The following is a 17,631-nucleotide window of genomic DNA, read 5'->3' on the forward strand; positions in this document are numbered from 1 at the left end:
GAGAAGATAGAGAGCTGTTGTGTTTTCTATATAGGGTGTGACCTAGCAGAAAAGAGGGCCATTTTAAATGACGCTTTAATTCAACAGAAGATGACAGCCATTGTCAAAACGCTTCGTATGGAGTTTGTTACCTGAAAGAGACAGTCATTTAGGTGTGTGTGTGTGTGTGTGTGTGTGTGTGTGTGTGTGTGTGTGTGTGTGTGTGTGTGTGTGTGTGTGTGTGTGTGTGTGTGTGTGTGTGTGTGTGTTATCCATCAGTCGCCGTATGGATAATTTTAATGTTTTTTGTTGTTGAGTGCATGTGAGGAAACACTTTCGGGGTTAGACAAAGAAAGAGAAAAAATCAAGCTTAATTTTTTTATGCTTATGTAAAAAGGTAGACCAGCAGTTGCTCTTTTAAAGGTTACAGAGTGTGGACATCACAGTGATGAAAATGTTCTATTCCACTTTTATCATGCCTGTCCTGTCTTTTTTTATGGTTTGCTGGCTTGCCCAAAAAGTGCTATACACTTCAGAGTGACTGCATCATTTTCAGCTCAAAACGTATCTTTGGTCTGTTTTAAGTGCATTTCCCACAGTCTCTTTTTTATCATTTCAACTGGGGCTGCATCTCTTTCTGAATAACTCAAGGGACATATCAAAACAGCAGTAGAATTCAGGGAGTGTTGACTTTGGGAAATATTGCCGAGCCGCTAGCTGAAATTTAATTGCGAGTATCGCGGTTGTGGAGCAGAGATAGTATACGCCCGGCTCTGTTGTGCCATACTTTATTGTTGAGCACTAAAGCATTGTGGGTTTAGGTCAGTGAAGCATCTGTGAGCCTCGCACCAAAGCAGTATTTGTTGAAAGAGTCTTTTGAAAGTTTGGGGGGAAAGCGGCCTTAAAAAAACGTCCTCGCTTAAATAAGCAAGGGAGGGTGGTAGCCATGGGGTCACAGTAGCATGCGTCGACTCTCTCCAAAAAAAGCAAATTGAGAAAGATGCTTTGTGTGCCTGTGTCTGCCAATCTGCTACTTGTTATAGCGAGCTGTGTGTGTGTGTGTGTGTGTGTGTGTGTGTGTGTGTGTGTGTGTGTGTGTGTGTGTGTGTGTGTGTGTGTGTGTGTGTGTGTGTGTGTGTGTGTGTGTGTGTCCACATCCATCAGAGAGTTCTTTAATAGAAAAAACTAAATAATGCTACCTTTGAGCCATATCTTTTCCAAGGTGTTGCTGTAGTTGTAGTAGCACGTTGACTGATTGGATTCCTGAACACCGTGAAAGCTAGAAATGAAAATGAAAACGATTTTTTTTGCATTTAAAGCTATAGTGTGTAACTTCTGTAGCCACCATGAGGAATTCTGAGTAAGTACAACAACACTGTCGGGCCCATCTACATGAGGTAAGCCTTTGGTGACCGCGCATGGATTGTATTCCTTCTGCTAATAGTCCAGGTTTTTTCTTAGCAGTAGAATTAACAACTGAAACATTTCTCTGTCCAACTCTGTCCAAATGTAACAAAACCCACATCTAGCGCTTCTAAAGCTTGATAATTAACACTGTATTGAATATGAGTATTTTTTTCACCCAACCTTTTTACACGCTCTCCCCTTTGAAGGCGCCAGGCCGGACACAAGCGGCAAACAAGACGCGGCACAAAGCGAGAAACGCCATGACAATGTTAACAAAAACTAGAGAACAGAGCGAGCTGCTAAAGCAAGGCTGCATTGATACACTCTGGCTAATGAGTAGCTGTGTTGCTGTAAAAACACTGGTCACCATGCTGTTACATGTGTTTGTTCGACCCGCTTGAAAGATGCATAATTGGGTGAGTTGGTGCTTGTAAAGAAAAGAAATACAACCATCTAGACAGGCCCTCGCGGCGCTGCTAGGCTACTCCTCAGCACATAATGACATCATTTTCTAAGGTAACAACAAGTTATTAGCTCACGTAATATCTACGTTGTTCCTTAATCATTTCCAAGGAAACAAGTACAGTATGTAAACGCTCCCATACTCTGAGAAATACAGAGAGAGTTTTGTCGAGCTGACAGGCTTAATCCACTTTGTGCCAACTCATTTGGCAATGGCTTGAATGTAATCTTACCATTCATTCATCCATTCATTCATTTGAAAAAGCTACACACTATAGCTTTAACAATCTCTGGTTAAAAAGCAAAGGCTTGGGGCGCCCTTAGCTCAGTTGGTAGAGCGTCCCCCCCATGGGCCTCGGCCAGCAGCGGACTCGGGTTTGATTCCAGCCCGCGGTCGTTCTCTGCATGTCACTCCCCTCTCTGCCCCATTTCAACTCTGTCTCTACACTATCAATAAAGCATAAAAATGTCAAAAAAATATCTTAAAAAAAAAAAAGCAAAGGCTTTAGAAGCTCCACTAGCATGGGGACCTTTTCTCTTGGTTGAAGTTGTGTGGAGCTGAGGGAGAGAGTGAACCGCCATGCCTTTAGGATTCCCGCCACGTTCACCCTGATTTTCCGCCACTCGCAGATCAATAGCGGCCTTTGAGCAAAGCAGAGGCCCCTATTGTGGCTGCCATTGGGCCAGGGCCTAGCTGCTATACGGCCCACCCAAGCCACCGGCACAAGCAGCAAGCAGCTAAGCCATGACGGATTCATCCTGGCCTGGCTCTGCTATTAGTCAACCACCACGCGTGAAAACACAGACCTCAGGTTTCCCCAAATGGGAATTTAATGCACTTCCATGTTACCACCAGCCAAATAGAAAGAAAAAAAACGCTGTTTTGTTTTTTTTCAGATGATGACTCACAGTGGATATTAGATCTCAGCAGTCAGCGGGGCCGACGTGTATCATAAGCACTGTGTCTTTTTGTGCAGAAGCGACTCCAAATTGGAATTGCTGGCATTGAGGACAGCACCTGTGTGCCGCGGTGTATGGCTTAGTGGATGGATGGTTTCTTTTACTGGGAAGGAAATGTGCGCTTACTGTGGAATGGGAGGGTGTGTGCGTGTGTATTTGGTTGTGCATGTTTCTCAAAGCCTTTTGTGCGTATGGATATGGTTGGGATATAAGCCCGTATCTGTGTGTTTACCTCCATACTTACAAAGCACTTGTTTGGTTGCTCAAACGATATGCATCAGTCCAGTCAACACCATCCTGTATCTACTATAGCTCTTGCTTTTTCCCAAATAAAGAATACTTGTTTTTTTAGGTGCACTTTTTAAGCCTTAAGTGATGTAATTTCTCATTCAATTTGACTTCCCAGTCCACACATCCCTTTAAGAATCCTCATTCTGACTCGTGTTAAAATGGTGTCCTGGTGTAAACGCACGTAAATACTGTTAGTAAATATGCATGTTTCCCACATAGTCGTATTTCTACCTTGAGAGATGCTGAATGCTCATTTGTGAGGTGCAGCCGGTTTGTGGTTACATGGGTGTCTCGAAATAATTAGCATTATTTAATTCCAAGGGTTTTAATTTGGTCTTTTTAGTTTATTTTTTTGTTGCATTTAGCAGTTTGGTTCCACTTTAACATCCCTGTTTATTTTCCCTTTAGCAAAATGGGCCATCCCTTGCTTTATCAGCACTTTCTGTATTTGCTATTGGGATTTGTGTTGTCTGTAATATTTTAGCCGTGCAGTCAGCCAGAACATCACTAGAATGCAGACAGGCTGTGCTCTCTCTGCACTTTGCACCTATACTTGCATGTGGCACCTTATAGTTTGGCTTCTTCACTGACCCTCCAGCTCTCCACATAAAGGGCTGAAGTGCTAGACCCCGGCTATAGCTTGTATCCCATAACCCCTGGTAACCCTTTCCTCGGACGCACAGATGTATGCGCACACAAACTGTGACCGGACGGCCATAAAACACGACAGCCACCCCCCCAAAGGTGTTGGGATTCATAATGGCCCCTTGCGCTCCTATCCGATGTGTATTGAGCGCTTGTGACACATAAAACTGTCGTGGCGTGATGAGAAACAGCCACTGTCGGCCCCACATCTGCGCTTCAGAAGATTTAAGCGCGGATGGAGGGAGAGATGGACCAGAGAGGAGAGGAGGCACGGAAGAGAAGGGGGAGGTTGGGGAGGCAAAGGGTAGTCCGCATGGCAGCGCAGCATGATTCATATGCCTGCAACACAGGCTTTTCAAGAGAAAAAAAACACTCTACACTTACTGCGGCTTAGTTACTGGTCCGCTGACTAACACCAAACTAGGCTGGTGCCACAATACAGTACAGTGTGTTCACCTTATAAACTTTGACCTTTCTGTCACTATACATGGAGAGATCATAGGTCAGTAGATACATCGATGGATGAGGCCTAGGAAGATGAATGGATGCATAAAATAATAGAAGGATGGATGGAAAAATGAAACCTTGAGGTATGTTAGAGAATGTTTGACGATAGCTTGATGTTGTCAGCATTCGATGGATGGATGGATGGATGGATGGATGGATGGATGGATGGATGGATGGATGGATAGATAGATAGATAGATAGATAGATAGATAGATAGATAGATAGATAGATAGATAGATAGATAGATAGATAGATAGATAGATAGATAGATAGATAGATAGATAGATAGATGCTTTCAAGCAGAGTTGGTGTCACTGTGCAGCTGAACAGACAAAGAAACCAGTGAGATCTTCAGAAGATTATAGACAATTAACTTTGAACAACGACTGAGCAAACGGGTGTTGACAAGTGGTTGTGTGTTGAGAGGTAATCTTTGGGGAGAGGCAGGCCCCGACGCCACCGCAGCAATGATGTGACTCGCCGCCACATTTTAAATAATGAATAGAAATCAAAGCCCCGTTTTTGTCTCCAGGCGGTTAAACAGTTTGCAATAGGTTGTGCGTCTAATTCAACACAGAGTAAAACACAAGTAAACAACCTTTGATTGTCTTGTGTGTGTGTGTGCGTGTGTGTGTGTGTGTGTGTGTGTGTGTGTGTGTGTGTGTGTGTGTGTGTGTGTGTGTGTGTGTGTGTGTGTGTGTGTGTGTGTGTGTGTGTGTGTGTGTGTGTGTGTGTGTGTGTGTGTGTGTGTGTGTTGTGTTGTTTTCAGGCGAGGTGGACTAATGTGATTTAGAGCGATGAGACGGGCTCAGCGTGTCTTTCGAACTCACATATAGGGGTTTCAGGTAGTTGTACCCGTTAAGCGATGGTTAGCCCTAAGTGTGTGAGCGGGCCTCCCTATAGAGAGGCAAGAAATTCAGCCTCGCGGGGGGAGAGAGGGAGGGGAGGGGAGGAGATGGGGACCGTGTGCCGCCTCCCAATCATGTCATCAGTGTTCTCTGAGGAGAGGTTTGTGTCCGTGTGTGTGACTTTGCGCCAAGTCAGCCCAACTACAGTACCTATAAGCCTAATAACATACACAAGTGGTATCTATGTGCAGAGGTGTATCGTAACTAAGTACATTGACTGAAATGGCTGTACTTATTAAAGTGCAAGTTTGAGGCACTGATTCACTTTACTTGAATCTTTTCCTTTCATGCTACTTTATACTTCCACTCCTGATAATAGTACTTTTCGATACAAATATGCCCAAATGTCATGGTTCTAAATTCTCTAAGTTGAGAATCTTTCACAATAATGCACGAGTTATGATAAAGTGAAATATAACAGTAGAACATTCACTTGAGTTTGTTCATTCACTTTTACTTTTAATACTTTGACTAAATTTTCCTGATTGTCCTTGTACTTGTTACCTTTACTTAGGTAATGTTTTCAATGCAGTACTTTATTTGTCATCCCCCGGCTGCTTAATGAGCTGGCTTTGTGCGAATATGTTTGGAGCAATGGGTGGGCTCTGGACAGACCCCTATACAAGCTTTTTTTTTTTGCGTTTTTTTTCACACCTCCCTATCTGTAGGAGACCTTACTGGGGTGCTGAGTGAGCAAGGGCTGGCATTGTGGAGGAAGAATGGTTGTTGTTTGTAAGGGGGGGGGGGGGGCAGGCCGGGGTCTCATGGCTCTCTCACAATAAGAGCGGTGCCTGCCTTTTTAATGAGGAGCCTGTTTATTAAGTCCACTCAGGGAGGCTGCGAGTGCTTAGCATTTGCTCTCTAATTAGGAAAAGCTAAACAGTCCCCATTGCTGTGGATCAACCATTAGGGGGGAACGTGGCCGTGCTTGGGGTGCAGATTGCAAGGGGCCGAACGCTAGAGGGAGGAGGAGGGAAAGACCAGTGGTGTTAAAAAATACTTGAGAACTATAAACTTACTTAAGTAACAGTATACCATGCTAGAAAAATGTCTTCTATCACAAAACTTTTGTATAATTTAAAAACTATAAGTATTGTGCTATTAATGCTCAAAGAAGCACTAGGTACTGGTGGAGGAAGTATTAAGATCCCTTACTTAGGCTAGGTTACAAATACTAAACTGTTCAAATACTCTGGTACAAGTGAATGTCCTGCATTGTTACCCAAGTAAAAGTATGTGAGGATTAGGACATTGATTTTTGGCATATTTGGATTAAAACAATGACAATTATCATAATAGTAATAACAAAATATTTTTTGGCTGTAAAGTTATCGATTCATTGACTAATGTTTCATATGTGCTTGCAAACTTGTACTTAAGTGCAATAATTAAGGTAATTTACTAGTTACATTCCACCTCTGGGAAAGATGCTGGGAGAAGAAAGAAAACAATCAAATACATGCAAGTTTTTGGCATTTCAAACCATAAATTCACATTTTTTTCCACAGTTGTAGCAATGATAAGGAGGCCAATCGCATACATTCACCATAGATAGCATAATAACCAGCAGGCAAGGCACTAAGTCATTACAATGAGTCCACCTAGTGGTGTTTGGCAGAAGTGCAAGCAACACATCCCTTTTAATTTGCCTGAAAAGCAGTTGAAAAGTGAATCGATTGACCATTTTCCTCATCTTCATTCTGTGCAATCACAGCCATCTATGACTATCAAGTGAAGACAGCCAACCTCTTCTTAAGCGTGTGTGGGCAGGCAAAACACGTTTCCCAGGCAGTGCAGAGGCAAAGCTGCCGTCAAGGGAAAAACAGATCCTTTCATCCACACAATAAAATGCCTCCCTGATTACCCGCAGAGCTCCGGCAAAGTGCAAGAGACGAGACAGAGCGGCTTTTTTTTTTTAAATTAAGGCCCTGATCTCATTTTCATAACTCAGTTTTCAGTGGGGGAGAGTGGGGTGTAAAAGTGCGAGTTGGCCCCGTAATCAGCTTCCTTTGTCTGCATCCATTTCGCTTTGAGTTAAACCTATTCCATTGAAGAGAGCGTTCGCTGGCGGCTCAAGCTTTCAAAATAGCCAGGGCAAATAAATATAGTCAAAGCTGATAAGATCTGGTATTGAATGTGTCCCTTTAGTCATCATTTTAAATGTACAAATAGAGCACTTTTTCACTGCAAACTTTAAAAAAGTAATACTAAGAGGGGAAGTCATATGTGATCATGTATCTGCAATGCATACAACTGTGTGTGGAAGTATCCAACAAAATAGGCCTGTGTTTGCCAGATATAATACAATGTCAATGATAAACCAGTATTTTCAGTACATTTCAGTCTAAATTAAATACATTGTAGGCTTTTTCTCATCCCCATTCTTAGCACAAGGCCTGTTTCCTGATGCTTTCAACCCCATCCCTGTGGGCTGCATCCCCAATTTCCCTTGGCGATCAAATATATCTATAACTGAACCATCTCCATGACAACTGAGCTGGAAAAATGTCCTGCTTCCTTGTCAAAATACTGCTCATCGACTCTTTAGCGCATGTATTCTCCACATACTACATGCACCACATACATTCGAACAGGAGTAATACAAGTAGAATGATACATGGTGTGAGTTTTCCTTTATACAGTATACGTTTCAGTGGGCCCTGGAGGTTTCACCATACCATAGCCTACCATAATGCCCTGTTCCCAGTTCCATCCTCAGAGTGCTGTCTAATTAAACAGCACAGTATATCGCCATATCGACTCACTCACTGTACAGTACGTGACCTTTTTAAACATGTAATTGTTTTTATGCCTGGCGTGTGCTGATGTGCATTGGCCCTTGATAAACGTGTACTTTCTTAACGGAGGGGGGTGCGGGGAGGGGGGCAAGCCCTAAGAGGTTTTACAGCCATGTTACTCATTTAACACCTTTCTGTTTGTCTATAGGCCTAGTTCTACTCTATTGCTTTCACTCATCCACGCTATGGTTCCCTCTCCCAGACAGTTGACTGGTATGGCGACACTAGACGACACGCGTGTATTTTTAGCCCTGCCACAGATGGGGGGAGGAGGGGGGCAACATGGCAGCATGTCAGGGACCAGAATGTTCTTTATCTCAGCTGTCATGGCTGCACACCCCAGGACCAGAATCCATTCTGTCCACGTTGAGGTTTTAATTATATCTGTTGGCAGGGTTAAATAACTTAAGGTGGGAAACACAGCAGACAAAAACATTTTCTATTGCTGTTAAATTTTTTATATTTCGTGCTATTTTACATCCATACTTCAGCAGAAGAACAACATATTTCACAAAAAAGCCTGCGATAAAAAATGTACATTATCAAATGTGTTATGTAGCAGAAAAAGGTTAGTTCTGCTCATGTCCACAGGTGGTGAAATCACAGGCGCTCTGTCCTGTGAAAAATCAAGATCTCCCCCCTGGTAATACATTGAACATAGACTGCCTGGGGAGTGACCGTTGGATTGACCCACACTGCCTCCAAACATTGGCTTGGACAGCACAAAACCAGAAAGAGTCTAAAAACTCTCTCTTTTTCCATCATTGCAAAGGGAGGAGAAAGATACACTGCCGGCAACGAAAAGGGAGGTCAATGGGGTCGACTTTGTGCATCCCAGTTCGGAGTCTGCTGAGAGTCCCCTAGGTGTTCACACTCATACAGAGACACACACAGACATACACACACACACACACACACACTCACTCCAGCAACAAACAGGGCTGCGCACGGGAATATTGAGAAGGTTTGGGTGGAAGACAGCATCTGACAAGACATGGGCTTCATTCCAAAACCCATACTCCCCTGCTAGTCAGTATGGTAGAACATGTTTCAGGTATACTGCATGCAAACTAAATACTTTTTATGATCAGCTGCAGTATAGATTAGTAGAAAGAAAGAGTATGCAAGTTGGAACGCAGGGATGAAAGGGGGAAGTAGGGCTAGGCCTATGGGGGGGCAAGAAATTCAGAAAATGGAGATGGATCAATGTGTTGATTTTGGTCTTTTTAAAGCCGTGTTGTTCATTGAAAACTCTCTCTCAATGCATTTTTTTTTTTAAATAATACTTGATTTGACAGCAATCTGCGAGACGAGGTCTGGGCTTGTCCTAGGGAACAAATTAGGATCAATACCGCCTCTAATTAATATTTTTCTCCCCCCTCCTCTACCCCCATACGTGAAGCTGGTATTCCCCTTGGCGCCATGGGAGGCAGCCTCAGCTCAATAAAGCGTCTTTCAACCAGGCGCTCTAATCAAGCCACAAGGTCTCCCACTGAATCGTGTTGCATTTCGAAAAAGCCTCATTTCCATCTGCTGTCCCTCAAGGCAAGGTAACACAGTCCCGAGGTGTAGCGAGACTCCACACTTTGCTACATACTATAGCCTTCACATGCAAGCCCTGGTCGATTGATATGGAAATGACGGACGGCCGAGCTTCTTGTGATGGATGGGAAATGATGGAGCATGCACGCACGCGCACGCACCCACACACACAAACACACACACACACACACACACACACACACAAAGGAAAAAGCTAAGAAGTAAACACAAAAATAAAAGACTGACAGCGAGGACTGCGGCAAATGTGGTGATTCAGCCGATCTTTATGTCTGCTCCATTTGCACTTTTCAAACCACAAGGTCACACAAGTCAGCAAGGTGTTGAAACGTCGAAGGGCAGCGAAAAATACCTGTGAATAAGCAACTGAAAACTTGAAAACTGCTCCTTGAAATCAAGATGAGACAAACTTGGATGTAATCTGTAAATGCATTGGCAGGAAGCAAATTATGATTAATTTTTTAATGAATTTCGAGCTGTCATCCCTTGAGTGGTAAAGGATTGTCCGTATGTAAACAGTCCATTGAAGTGAGGCTAACATATTTTTTGTGCCTTAATTAGGACTTTGTTTTCATGGGTGTTTTTACTAAATCCAGAGCGGAGAGCCATTTTAGCCATCAGAGATTGAGGATGAAACATTTGGAGAAGGGTAATTGGGAAGCAATTGAGGCATATCAACAAAGATAGAATACATAGGCTATTCAAAGCCCTGCAGAGGATGTTTTCAAATGCACTGCACCCTTTCTCACAACTGTGTGTGTGTGTGTGTGTGTGTGTGTGTGTGTGTGTGTGTGTGTGTGTGTGTGTGTGTGTGTGTGTGTGTGTGTGTGTGTGTGTGTGTGTGTGTGTGTGTGTGTGTGTGTGTGTGTGTGTGTGTGTGTGTGTGTGTGTGTGTGTGTGTGTGTGTGTGTGTCGCTGTGTGCCATGGAGACATTCATGTCTGCGGGCTAATGTTTGAGATTAGACTCTGCTGGGATTATTGCTTGTTTGTTTATATGTAAAACCACCATGCCATAGAATTATGAATAAATACATACACAACAGGAAATCTGCACACACACACACACACACACACTGCCTAACTAATTTTAAAACCTCAAGAGTGAACTGAGACTGATGCATTACTACGTCACATAATCACACTAACTTCCATGACTAAATACCTTATAATAATATGAATGAAAAAAATATGAGATTTATTCATTTCATATGAATATTTATTTATTCATATAGATTTTGTAATAATATTGACTGGACTGCTGATTTCAACTACAGGTCGTTTTGTGAGCTGCAGTAATACCTCCTCCCTACCGGCAGGTGGCAGCAGCAGGATGTTTATCCTTATAACCCGCCCTCAGCAGAACATGCCAATGCGAAGAAGATCCTAACCACAACAACAACAAAAAACAGTGCAGCTCTTGCAGAGGTACCTGAATTGCAAAAAAAACACTTTATTTCACAAATATATCCCGCCGTCGACGTTGAATAGAAATTACGTTATTTTAAATGCGTGCTGTGAGACTAGTGGCGCGAACACATTTTCGACGTTAGCATTAGCTCTGGAGCTAAAGCTAACGGACGCTATCAGTGGGCGTAGCGCTGCAGGGGCTGGCTCACCGCCGTGTCGTGTGGCTTTTGTGTTCCGTTATAAGAAAGCTAGCTCGTCTTTTGGTGGCCTCGCGTCTTTGCCCCCCGCCCCCTTTTGTCACCTGAGGAATATTTATTTTCTCCGAAGCAGATTTATCGCAGTGCAGCAGAGACAACGCTGCGGAGATGGACACACGGGCCCTGCCGAATCCGTACTACGACTACGATGGGAGCCCCGCGTGCACACAGGCGCTGTTTGACTCTCAGGGAAAGGTAACTAATAACTGCACATGTACTGTGGTGACTTGGGTGGGCAGGTACGAGAGTTTGAGTGTGTGTATGTATGTGAGCATAATTTACACATGTTTTGATTTCTTCAGCTCACACCAGAGTTTTCCCAACGGCTAAGCAGCAAGGTCAGGGAGCTTTTAGCAGTGATGGAAAATGGTCTGAAGTCTGCTGACCCAAGAGATTGCACCAGTTACACCGGCTGGGCAGGTGATTACACATTAACCATGCAGTATGAGTGTCTTGTCATAATTTGGTGTGATTGCAAGGCATTGCAGCTGTATTGCTGTAAAGGCCACTGAATGTCAAGAAAGATGATCATAATAAAGATGCTCAATGCTCCCCCCCTTAAAAAAAAACTATTTCTAAACTTGAGGGAAAAAAAGTGCATCAAAGTACTTGAGATCATAGTTCACTGAAGCATTTGAAATAATTATATTTGTAGTACAATTTATTAAATACATTTTTTAAATGCTTCAAGAATCAAGGGAAATTCATCAACTATATTTATGTTGTGATTTGTTTGGACTGTAAAATATCTTAAAATAATAAAAACTGTCCATTGCAGTTTTCTATAGCATCCAATCTGGTAATAAACATACCAAAACACATTCAAAAATTAAACTATTAACTAATTAAGTAATAAGTCACAAGCAACAAGCATTCTCCAAAATCTATGACTCCACCTTTTTAAGGAGCCTTAAAATTATAGAAAATGATTGGGCCATAATAATAATTTTCATAATCATAATCATGTGTATGTTTCAGATCTTCAAATATATGTAAACTTACATCAGCTCAGTACAATAACATGTTTTTTTTCCCATCCGTCCCAGGCATTGCTCTGCTATACCTGCACCTCCATAATGTCTTCAAGGATGACTATTTCCTGCAGAAATCGCTGGATTACATCAGCCACAGTCTCAAGTGTTTGACCCGCCGTCATGACGTCACCTTCCTGTGTGGCGACGCGGGACCCCTCGCCATCGCTGCAGTGGTCTTCTACCGCCTCCAGAGGGGCCAGGAGACCGACGAGTGCATCAACAGGTCCGTCTGTTACACATTCCCTGTGTTCCAATCCACACACCTGCTAGTTAGTATGATATAGAGTTCTAGCACGCTTAAAAAATAACCCGGATGCCCTACGACTACATCCAGTTGAGATTTTAAGTGTGTAAATCAGCATGCCTTTTTGGCCAATTCTGACCCACAATCCAATGTGCATCGGAAGTGGCGTCACATCAACGGAGCCTCCGAGGGAAAACAACCATAAAAGCAAGAGACAAGTTCAAGGAGCGATATTATGATGAAATAAAATAAGTGAAAGTATGTCCCAATTGTCCCAAAAGACAATATATGATTTGTAACTCAGCCGTTAGATGCACATGCGCCTAATGCATTATTTTTAGTATTTGTTTGGGTCATGATGAAATGTCATCTTGCCACTCCCCCAGACTGCTGCAGTTTCAACAGACCGTGGTGACTGTGACTGCAGGAGGGCTGCCTGACGAGCTGCTGTACGGGCGGATGGGCTACCTCTACTCCCTGGTCTTCATCAACCAGCAGCTAGGCCACGACAGGATCCCACTGCAGTACATCCAGCAGGTGAGTAATGCCTGCTTTTCCACTGAGCACTTTTGTTAGGTTCGGTTCGGATCAGCACCTCTTGCTTGATAGGAGGTGTTTATGCCGGACGGCGATAGCCACGGTCAGAATATATACAGTCTATGGGTCAGAACCATGCACATGATGTTATATGACATCTAGTTACATGACTGGCCATAATCTTGAAAGATGGTACTGATAGTGAGAGTAATACTGAACAAGTATAATATTGGTGTTGTTGTTCTTAGTCCATTTGTAATTTCAGAAAGGAGCGGAGTAACACAGTTTGATGGCCACAAGTAGAACAGACTTCCTGTGGCTTTCTTTGCTGCTGTGAGGTTATTAGATTAAAGGCTTGGGATCAACTGAAGAAAACAAGTGGAAATGCATTAAATTAATGAGGAAAAATTGACATATCAAATTGGAACACATTGGAATAATATTACTGACTTTCTGGTTACAATCTTGCTTCTCTTAATCTCTTGGGTCAACGCCCCCCGGCTGTCTGAATGTGCTCGCGCTTGCCCATATGGATGTCCAATGTGCTCTTAATTCTTCTCCATTGATTTGTCTTAGGTGTGTTTGTGACGTGTTGTTTCCTTCCTCAGATCAGCGAGGCCGTGCTGGTGTCGGGCGAACACCTCAGCCGCAAGTTCAGAGTGCAGAACCAGAGCCCGCTGATGTACGAGTGGTACCAGGAGCAGTACGTCGGAGCTGCCCACGGCCTGGCAGGCATCTACTACTACCTCATGCAGGTGAAACACAGTGCTCCCTGGCTAGGATTGAAAGAAAGCCTTTGTCCAGGCTTGAGCTTAAGATGCTCAAAATACATGTACTTTTCACATACATTAGCATAGCTGGGTATAAGAGCTCATTAAGTTAAAACATTCTTAAGTGCTTCCTGCAGTTTGGTAGGATAGAGTCGCACCAGAGTTGGTTTGGAGGCCAACTCTTCAACAAGGCCTCGGTGCGCTTGTTTGTCCCGACTCCTGAGTATGATAGCTGTGTTCTCACCTGCCCAAACAAACCGCAGCAAATGTTGAAACGAACCTGAGGTTGTTTCAATGGAAATCAAAGAAGGCAGGTGTGAAAGCGCCCTTATAGAACTGACTCAAACTAGACCCCAAAGTGCCACCTGATTCTCCGCCCTCCTCTGTTAAACACAGTGTTTTCTCTTCCACCTCCCAGCCAGGCTTTGTGGCCATGGAAGAGTCCGTACACAGGCTGGTGAAGCCCAGCGTGGACCACGTCTCTCGTCTCAAGTTCCCGTCCGGTAACTACCCGCCCTGCATCGGGGACGACCGAGACCTGCTGATGCACTGGTGCCACGGAGCCCCCGGGGTGGTTTACATGCTCCTGCAGGCGCACAAGGTAAACCCACTTTGACTTTTATTTTGAAAATCTGTTCTTTTTTTGACGTTGCTCCAAGTATTTTTTTATTGGTGTACATATATATACAAAAATCCTAGAGAATACAGTACAGATATAGACCAGGCCAATCAGGGCCCGCATAATGACGTAGCGTTGATCCCTTATAGTGGAAGGCAGCTTCTGATTGGATGGTGTAGTCGTCAATCTAGCCCCTTGAGACCACATGAACCAATCTATGGTCCACCTTCCAATTAATTAAAAAATGCAACTAACTACACCAATTGGCATAGTTTGAAGTTGTGGATTTTGGGTTTACAGGGGGCTTTAAAGGTTCGTTTACAGAGCCACAGGGCCATCTTGTGGTGAATGTGTGAATGTCAGCTGATGTTATTGGTTTTTCTACCTACTGCTCCCAGGCGTTCGGAGGGCCACAGTACCTGGCAGACGCCTTGCTGTGCGGAGAGGCGGTGTGGCGCCAAGGCCTGCTGAAGAAGGGCTACGGGCTGTGCCACGGGGCGGCGGGGAACGCATACACCTTCCTGGCTCTCTACAGACACACGCAGGACCCCAAGCACCTTTACCGTGCATGCATGGTGAGAGGCAACATGATGGAGAATGATCGCTGCACCTCGCTGACACTCCGCTGAGCGATCAAAACAAAAGCATATCTTAATTGGGGCTCTCCTGCTGTTCATCCATCTTAATTAGTAGCCAAATACTTGACTAATGTCGCCGCAGTTTGACAGTGAATCATTTTGTTTTCTCTCTCTCTCTCTGGTTAAAGGTGGAGTCAGCGACCCTGGAGAATGCTTTGTTTACAAGATCACCTCGTCAAAATCAGAGAATATCTCCTCACAATCTGCTACCCGTCTGTACTTTGTTTGCGCTGGAGGAAAATAATCTGGTGTTAATCCACAGCCTAGGCTCTGTAAACAGGCATGTTGTTGTCTACGGTCAGCGCCCTTTGTTTACATACCAGTTTACAGAGCCTAGGCTGTGTAATTGAAGCCAGATATTATTGCAGCCCGCACAGATTAGCAGGTCGTGATATTCACTGATTTTGACAACAAGCTTTCTCCAGGATCTCTGAATCCACCTTTTAAGGCAGAAACTAAGAATTGTTTAAAATATTTTTCTTACGTATTTGAATGGCTCTTTACCTGTTCGGCTAAAAATATAATAATATATTTTTTTTGGGTTTTTCTTACTCTCCTTGGCTTCAACTTTGATGCAAGATATAAAAGTCATATTAATGTTACTTAAAAGCGCAGCCAATAACATGGCCGCTCGCCAGCCAGCCTAATAGTGATTCCAGAATCGGGGAATGCTAGAGAGGCAGGGTTTTTTTATATGCATTGACAATATGTCGGTAGCTGTCGGTGCGAGGAGCCTTCAAAGCTCTCTTTGGAAGTGTTCCAGTTGGCACGAGTCATTAATAACAGTCTATTCGCAGAGGGCGAGAGATGGGAATAGTTTCCATCGGATGTCTGGCCTGAGCTCGCAGTGCAGCAGTGTGGGACTTTACAGGTCCTAATCTACAACTCTCCACAGATGCTACCACTTCGCCAAGCCGAGCGCGACTTCTAGCAGTTGTTGACATTGCTCGTTATTCTCCGGGGCACAGCTGAGCCCCCGGTCCGATCCGGTGTTAGTGTAGATAAGACGGGGAATGTTACTGTGACAACACCTCTTGTCTCTTTGTCCCTACAGTTTGCAGACTGGTGCATGAACTACGGCAGACATGGATGCCGAACACCAGACACTCCCTTCTCACTGTTTGAAGGTAAACATGCCGCTTGACAAATATATCGTATCGTAATTTATTATTATTTTTTTTTTTACTTACTATAATTGTACTTTTTAAAGATGTACTATGTGAGACATGGCAGAGCATGCAGCTAAGAGACCACCAAATTCCTGTTACATTGTTACGTAGTACAGCTTTAAATTAAGCATTTATTTTGAAAGACTCCTCATTGCTTTTATTATTGCTCTGCGTCATATTATTACTATGATATAAATTATATAATATTAGGCAGGGTATGCTCAATAAACTACTGTAGGTGCATAATCCATAATCCATAAACACTGTAACTGTAACCCCCCTCCTCTGTTTACAGGCATGGCGGGAACCATATACTTCCTGGTCGACATCCTGCAGCCAATGAAAGCGAGGTTCCCAGCATTTGAGGTGTAAAAACAAAATTTTTCCTCCAGAGGTAGTCATCCCCACACACACACCGCGTGCAAAAAAAATTAAATGAAGAAGAAAAAGAACACACACTTGTGCATGAAAAACATTGCTTTCTCCTCCATAAACAAAATTCTGGGACTGACGTTGTGCCATGTTCTCCACCCCTGTTCTAATAATGTGGTCAGACAGGACGAATCCTATTCTCACATCTCAACTCTGTAACTCTATAATAACTATTTGAAAAATGTGTCAAAGGTTAGAGCTTCTCTGGCTTTTTGTGTTTGAATTCAACCCATACTTTATGAACTATTGCTCGGATTGTGACGTGTTTGCAAGTTTAAGCGGAAATTTCTTTTTTTTGTTTTGTTTTTTTTCAATTTATACTGTGTTACCGCTTAACAACTGTATATTTTGTAACTTTAGTTGGCTTAGTTTTTTTCCTTTTTGTAAAGCGATACGTCATTGGTGGAGCTAGTGACGATGCACTAAATATAAAAACAGTTGAAGCTTTGTCGTGTGTGAAGGGATTAACCCCGGAGTGTAAACTGTTGCCTGTCCTTTGCACTGTCTGAGCAATAAATCACATGTCTTTTTACAGCTGTTGCCTCCTGTGTAATGCCTTTTTGTTTTGGTGAAATGATGCGGCAAACAAAGAAACGCCACAAGGGGGCGGCAGAGTGCTGGGGTCGTCTATCAATTGACTTCCACTTCTACTCCCCTTGATCCTTGGTCACTTGAAGGTGCACTGTAACTAATGGCGTGTCAGAGAAGTAGAAAAATGTTTAAAGTATATTCTCATAACTGAATAAACAAACTTTCTCCAAAAGAAAATTGGATCCCTGGAACACAGTTTGAAATTAGAAAGCTGTCTGAAAAGTTACCGTTTCACTGTTGTCAGGGCAAAAATGTCCATGGTGTTATCTGCTTATGTAGGGAATAACACAGAAATACAGTTTTGAGGCGTTTAGCTGGCAAATTAAGCCCCATAATATAGTGTCAAGTGTCCACAATGCTCTGTCCTGTCCTCCAACGGGCCAACTTGGATCAACTGGTCCAACTCTATTCCAAA

The 17,631-nt window shown here is 43.4% G+C and overlaps 1 protein-coding gene across 2 annotated transcripts; it reads left to right on the plus strand.

Annotated features, from left to right (window-relative positions):
• The first annotated feature begins 10,876 nt into the window (after window positions 1-10,876).
• On the plus strand, window positions 10,877-17,157 carry lancl1 (LanC antibiotic synthetase component C-like 1 (bacterial)). Of its 2 annotated transcripts, none has more exons than XM_080053186.1 (10): window positions 10,877-10,943; window positions 11,256-11,377; window positions 11,485-11,602; window positions 12,229-12,439; window positions 12,847-12,997; window positions 13,606-13,752; window positions 14,186-14,368; window positions 14,785-14,961; window positions 16,079-16,151; window positions 16,489-17,157. In XM_080053186.1, the coding sequence occupies exons 2-10, from the start codon at window positions 11,291-11,293 to the stop codon at window positions 16,563-16,565; spliced, it is 1,224 nt and encodes a 407-aa protein (XP_079909312.1). In that variant the 5' UTR covers window positions 10,877-10,943; window positions 11,256-11,290; the 3' UTR covers window positions 16,566-17,157. The 2 variants fall into 2 exon arrangements, with proteins under 2 accessions (XP_079909312.1, XP_079909313.1); XM_080053187.1 differs by having other exon boundaries at window positions 10,881-10,943; window positions 11,253-11,377.
• The last annotated feature ends 474 nt before the right edge of the window (window positions 17,158-17,631 follow it).

This window comes from Ammodytes marinus (assembly GCF_949987685.1).
Source record: "Ammodytes marinus genome assembly, chromosome: 24".
Taxonomy (NCBI): Eukaryota; Metazoa; Chordata; class Actinopteri; order Uranoscopiformes; family Ammodytidae; genus Ammodytes; species Ammodytes marinus.